Genomic DNA, 7480 nt, shown 5'->3' on the forward strand with positions numbered 1-7480 from the left:
ATGACCAATACAGACATAGATCGATTTTGAAGTGGCCCAATTCAGGCATTGGGTGCTTATAAAGTCCACCAATGCAGGCACTGACCGACAATGGAGTTGCCCAATGAAGGCATTGACTGACTCTGATGTCGTCCAATGCAAAAATAGATTTATTTTAAAGTGAATCAATGCAGGCATCGGCCTACTAGAAAGTCCCAAAATGCAGGCATTGGACGACTATGGAATCAACCAATGCAAACATTTGTCAACTATGGAGTTGCTCAATGCAGGCATTGCACGACTATGGAGTCGCCCAATGCAGGTATTGGCTGACTATGGAGTCGCCCTATGCAGGCATTTGCCGGCTACATGTATGGAGTTGCCCAATGCAGGCATTGAACGACTATGCAATCGCATAATGCAGGCATTGACCGATGATGGAGTCGCCCTATGCAGGCATTGGTCGACTATGGAGTTGTCCAATGCAGGCATTGTCCGACTTTTAAAAAAGAAACAATACAGGCATTGGTAGATTATGGAGACAACCAAGAAAAACAGAACGATACCCGTTTTGAGAGAATGTTGGGTGTAATAACTTCTGCATTGAGACATTAACACAAAAAATGGACATTGACGAACTGCAAAAAAGTGGTGTCTAAATTAACTATATCAACGTTCACATGTAATTTTTGTTTAAGATTACGCCAATGCAGATTTAAATATTGTAAATGTGAAGATATTTTTGTAAAAAATTCTCCGTTTGGTATTTAAAAGTTGATCATTTTATAAATCGTCTATATTTTGCTCATATTTACATTGCTGAAATTTTTTATTACAATTTTGCACAGTGCTACAGTTTTTTGCTATTGTATCAATAGCAAAAATTTACAATACATGCCTTAAAATGCGTCATTGAAATAAAAAAAAAAATAGATTGGACAAATAAAAAAATAGTGCACACTCTGTTAAATATACCCTATTCAGGTTCTGTTATAATGTGTAAATTCCTTACGAATAATATGATGTCACATCATGAGTGTAATCAAAGTTTTATCCATCCTAACTCACTGACAGATGTAAATTATCCTATGTGTGAAATATGCTACATGTAGTACATGGTTTTCAATATATATATACATTACATGATGTATAAGATAATACAATGTGAATGGCATTGTCTTGTATCTCTGTTGTGACCTTTCAGTGAACTGCAAGGATTTTGTTTCTTAGTTTCCATTGCACTCAGTTAAACTAATTTGTAGAGTAGATTTCATTGTTTTGAATATGAAATTCAATTGAGTAAGCCTAGTGGTCAAAACCAATGGAATATGAACCACGTAATCATGGATATATAATCGAATTTAACATATTTTATTGACATTAAAACAATGTTATTGACAGTGACTATTGACTAACTGACTTAGACTGGTAACATACAAATCTCAAAATGTTGTTTTAAAAGTGATGTATGATAAAAGCAAAACAAATTACATTGTATGATGTAAGAATATCAAATATGTAGACCTAACAAAAATTTCAAAATCTAAGAGTTGGCACGCCAGGTTGTGACAGAATTTTGGTTCAGTGTGAGCCCTGCTAATAACAATTGTAACACATCAAAGCCTTTCAATTTTCGAAAAATCTATGGGCTTTAAAACATGAATAGTGTATGCATTTATTAGAGTCCTGCACTGTAAATGCCATGGGATGCATTTACATATATTTCTTTTACATTTCACATGAACCCTATTAATTCGAACTATATTCTGAAATGCAACTCTGATGATATTAACATCTTCTGCATGATTATGTTTTTATGAAAAGTGAAGATAACGAATAGTGATCAATCTCATAACTCCTATAAGTAATGCAAAATAAATAGTTGGGCAAACACGGACCCCCTGTATATACCAGAGGTGGGATCGGGTGCCCAGGAGGAGTAAAAATCCCCTGTTGACTGGTCACACCTGCCCTGAGCCCTGTATCTTGATCAGGTAAACGGAGTTATCCGTAGTCAAAATCAATATGCCAACAACGGCTTAACAATTAGTGCGAAACATGTCAGACAACATTTGACCCAATGAAAGGTTGTAATGGCAAACTAGGTCGTTTTAATGACTATAGAATTTGCGAAATGCTGACTTTAAACGCGACTATTGGAATCCCTATACCATCAACCTGTTTGTCAGTAGCCTGCCTTAATTTAGAAACTAACCATAAGCAAAACAAACTATTGCGTATCGAATCAGTTGAGAGATATAAAGACCATATACAGGTGATAATGAAATATTGGTACATTGATATGGGAAGTTGACGATGGAGAAGCTGAAATCATCCCGTTTGTCATAAAGTTGAGTTGTATCGTACCAGTTTCCACTGAAATGAGTTGTCGTTTATGCAGTCAGTATTCTTTACATGAGGATGACTGTGTACCTCTGTTTGCTTTCGTCTTACTCGTTTTGGGATAACCTTCAAATTAACATGTTATTTTGTTGTCTCCCCAGTAAATGCCGAACTCATCACGATGCCTTTGACAAATTCCAAGTTGTAAATAAGCAGGCCTTGTGTCTCACTTTGTCTATCGTAAATATTCCACTTTAGTACTGTAAACAGGGAATCCTGTGTCACCTAAATTTGCAGAGGTATTTGGGCATCTTAAGGTAGAGATTAATAGGTTGATGCTAAAAAAAATTAACCATTGGATTTTTTAAAATTTTAATATATGTTTATGATGAAGCTTCGATATAAAACATAATAAAATATCAATGTAGGTAATCGACCTTGTTTTTGAGAAAGATGGCAATTTTAATAACACCTTCTTTAGTCCTTGTAAAGCGTAAAAAGGGAAGAAAAATAAGTAGAGAGCAATATACAAATAGAGCTATAACATTTTTATTGTAAAAAGGATCATAACTTGTCATATATGGTTCCAAACAACATTTCACATACTTGTGTATTGCACATCAATTTCAAGTTCAGCAATCATTATTAACGTGCAACAACATTACTTCAACAAAGCTACGTTGACTAATTACCTTAAAATAGTGCACAATATTTGCACACAGGGTCATACTTTTGCTTAAGCTGCAAACAATTATCCATCAAATTTCTTATTTTATTTCATTAAGTGGTTAATCTATTAGTAAGTTAAATATAATAAAAAATTATACACCATAATGGGGTTCAATATGGAACTAGCAAAAAATACCTAACCTCACCCCCTTTTTGAAAATTTGTCATTTATTACAATACCAAATGACGAAAGAAATCTTCAACATAAGATTTGGGGGGAAATCAGATAATACATTCTACATGAAAGTACCTACAAAGCTAAATTACTCAAAGTCTGATTTCCCCCAAAGAAGACAAAATAACTTAAATAATGCTACGCTATAAGATGATAAATAAAAATTCATCAAAACAAACCCAGAGCAAAAAGATGGCGAACAAATAAGGCCACAAGATATGAAACACAGTATCATATAACTAGTTTAATTGTGGAGAGTTAATAAACATTTATAACACCTAAACAGTTAAATACTGACCCGATTGCAATTAACAGTGTGTATGGTTACCAAAGTTGACACATTCCTGTGCTATAACATAAAGGATATTGTATATAACAAGACATACTTTGGACATATCTGTGTATAAAAAGATAACGTAACTAAGTGAGTCAGTAAGGTATATTGCACCAACCACGTATAGCAATGTATACAGTACCAATGTGTAGCATATAAAACAGAAAAAAATTCTCTACAACTTGCAAAAAGAAATAAAAATTACTACAAAGAAAATATAACAGATATCAACTTGCAAAAAAACCTATTTTGTTTAAATATTTACACAGTACCAAACCTTTTGCAGCAGTTAAACACTGACCTGCTCGAAGTCTCAAAATTGATATAACAGTCAATTGATGCAGTCCTTAGCAGCAGTTAAACACTGACCTGCCCAAGTTTTCAAGTGATATATGCACGCACGTGATGCAGTCTTTAACAGCAGTTAGACACTGACCTGCCCAAGTTTACAACAGGTGTATGTACGCAAGTGATGCAGTCTTTAGCAGTAGTTAGACACTGACCTGCCAAAGGTTGTTGCTGAACCTGAATGCGCCCCGACTATCAAGTTAAAAAAGCAGAGGATGGGGTAGAAAATAAGTTAAAGGTTGAAAGCAGGTATTCTTATTTAGCGACGAAAGGTATTAGAGTTCCATCTGCCTAATTGTTTGATCAGATTCTCAGAATAACCCAGACTTGTGGCATATGTAGCAGCACCTATTCTAAAACTATGACCTTTGTACAAGTTTGGGTTCAGACCAGCAAAGGTTGCAGCAGCATAGAGTTGAGTGGAGACACAAGAATATGTAACAGGGTTCCCCCCTATGAACTGGAATAAGGGTCCCGAAGAATGCTTGAAATGTGATAAAAAGCGATGCAGAGCTGCCACAGGGCACATTGTTGGATCTATGCTGCTCTCAAGTGTAATGACAAAAGGATTGTTATGTTTCTGATTTTTGAAATGATGTAGAACTATCTGCACTGATTTCAGTAACGAACCCTCAAATTGAAAGGCGACATTTGACCGCTGCACCACCAAACTGCTACTTCCTGCAGATTTTGAAACAACTTCCCCAAGGCGAAGGAATGCATGAAAGCATAATTTAAACAGAGCATCTAATAATATGTAGTTGGCTTTTGCTGCAAATGTATGAGACAAAGCCGCAAGAAGTTTTGCTAAAATATCTTTCGTTATCGGTAGCCTTGAGTCTACAGTCCCTGCCAATTTGTGACAACCACGCAGAAGTTTCTTTACTATAAAGGCTTGAGAAGGATCTGGCAAATTGAACAATTTGTGGACATAGCCCAGAGCAGATATGTGTGATGATATAGTGCTTGCACTCAAATAGAACGCAGAATTCCAAACAAAACCTAATAAATGGTAATCTAAGGGATTGACAGGCATGATCCTAAAGGCATCCTTAATGTCAGACTTAGATATAAGTGCACGTTTTCCGAATTTTTGAACAAGTGAGATAATCGTGTCAATGGAGTCATAAGTAACTGCAGAGGCCTCTGGGGGATAAGAGCATTTACAGAATGACCATGTGGATAAGAAAGGTCATGGAGTATCCGGAATTTCCCAGGGTCCGAATTAGGGACCACCCCCAAGGGAGAGGTTTTAAAATAAGTAACAGGAGGAGAGGGAAATGGACCATGTATTCTTTGAGTGTCTAAACCTTTTTTAATATATTCCTCTATCACTTCCGGGTGTTGTAATGCAGATTTATGATTATGAGGTTCATGCGTGTCTGGCGAGCCAATGAACTAAACAAAAACCATGGGTAACCCCATGTATAAAAAATTCTACTTTATCAATGGGGTATCCTTGGAGCTCACTTTGCAGGTTTGTTGGGTGTATAGGCGTTGGCAGATTGTTTTTGCCTGTTTCCTCCTTTGAAATGTTGCTTCTCCCTTTGAAAACATTTAGATTGTGGGTGTTTGCCGGTACACTCTTGACAAAAGTGAGCGTATTTACAGGGGTTTGATGCGCATTGCTGACCACTGTTATATGCGAAGCAGACTTTAGCCGAAAAGGGGCGAAAAGGATTCTGTTTTCCATAAGTCTGGTTTGCTGGTTTTCCAGGAACCTTAAACCCCATAGAGGCTGCCTTGAGTCTTAATTCTGGGACAGAATTTTCCCAAGGCAGTGTTTGAGATTTTCTGAGCCGCCTAAAACTCTCATCATAACCCCTCCAGGCTGAATCAATGTATAAACTGCTCATCTCCCTCACTGAAAAACAGTACTTGAGCAGATTCCCAGCCTCCTGGGGATTTTTCTGTACGTATATAGTGGAGAAAATCAAAAAAGCATCAGTCCACTGACTAATGCTGAGGGGTGATTTGTTTTTAGATGTGTGCTCCACATCAATTTTACCAGCTTTGATGGTGATAGAGAGTGGTTCTTCAGATTGATCAGGAAGAAGTGAGCGCAAATCAACAAACTCATTTGACCAAATCTTATTTTTCAATTTAACCGAAATCGTAGCACCTAAAGGTATCGCATCTAACATCTTGATTGGTGGAAACCTTACTGACTCACCTGAGAAAACTACATCTAAAATCGAACCCACATTAGAAATGTTGGGGGTGTCCATGGGAGAGACAGACTGTGGCCCAGGTAGGACATTGGTAGCCCCCACACTATGGGTTCCACCTGACAATGTTGCTGATGTCATTGTGGGTGTTGCAGCTTCTGACTGGCTCCCTTGTATATTGTTTTCGGTAACCAACTGTTGTTCCGCCTGTCATTGGATTGCTTGTTGTTGCACAATGTGTCTTGCCAGCTCCGCATAGTCAAGCATTGGCACCACACTGGACAACGGATGATGGTATGGTTCTGTAGAAGGTCCAGGAACATCATTGTTTTCCCTTGCTCTAAGACGTTTTCGTTTTGCAGGGGTATATGACATTTCCCCTACAATACATATGCATGAAGTATTTGCTCTCAACATGTTCAAATTATTTGCATCCATATTTGCATTATCATCAACTGATGTTGAAAATACTATTTCAATAAATATCAGAATGAGATGATTGATCTTAGCAAAATTGTAAGCTGCACCGAATATAACTAAAAGTGCTGTAGAAGAGGAATAGGTGTTATCACCCATCTTACAGTTTGTAGTATTATATAATGTAAAACGGAACTAACATCATCCATAGATGAGAGTCAGCTGCTGTGCTTACAAATATGTACACCTTTTTAGACATATGCACTAGCCTCATCAGCAATGAACACCGAAACTTGCGTCCAAGGTAGAAAATGAAGGGACATAAATAAACAGCAGCATCACACAAAGTTGCATTAAAGCGAGTTCATTAAGAATAAGCTGAATATGCCACTTATTACCTATATTATATATACTCTCACAGATGCACACACAGCATGGATTCACTTCTAGTGATGAAAATATCTTACTGGATAATAGAACAATGTATAAAATGTTCCTTTAGCATGTCTTAAAATTGCAGGTTATGTTATATGTATAACATATATCATACATATATGAAAAACCAGGTCGTGCTACGCCAAAAAACTCGAATGTTTTACCCATATGTAATGTGTCAAGTTTCGGCACAATTATACTGAAAATTACCATAGAGGAAATAATATCCTTAACCATTTACCTGTCCTTATATGGTATCCTAGAACATTAAAGCCTTAATGTTTCTAAACACTACTAAATATCCATCATGTAATGTATTCACCAGCATTAATGCACACTTTGTATGTTATCTGTCTGCTACATAATTTGTACAGAATTTTAAAGCAAGCATGCAGGATATATGTAGGTTAACATTATACTGAATGTTTACCAGCTAAAATGCAATGCTAGTAGAAGGAGAGCAACAGAGAAAGGGAGATGAGAATAATTATAGATGTATACATTATACTCGAAGTTTCAAATGACCTTCAAGTACACATGTACTGACTATTC

At 36.6% G+C, this 7480-nt stretch overlaps 1 protein-coding gene across 1 annotated transcript; it reads right to left on the reverse strand.

Moving 5' to 3' along the window:
* Positions 1-2722: 2722 nt before the first annotated feature.
* On the reverse strand, positions 2723-7251 carry LOC125656921 (uncharacterized). Its single transcript, XM_048887543.2, has one exon. The coding sequence runs from the start codon at positions 6215-6217 to the stop codon at positions 5375-5377; it is 843 nt and encodes a 280-aa protein (XP_048743500.2). The 5' UTR covers positions 6218-7251; the 3' UTR covers positions 2723-5374.
* Positions 7252-7480: the final 229 nt, after the last annotated feature.

This window comes from Ostrea edulis, chromosome 3 (assembly GCF_947568905.1).
Source record: "Ostrea edulis chromosome 3, xbOstEdul1.1, whole genome shotgun sequence".
NCBI lineage: Eukaryota > Metazoa > Mollusca > Bivalvia > Ostreida > Ostreidae > Ostrea > Ostrea edulis.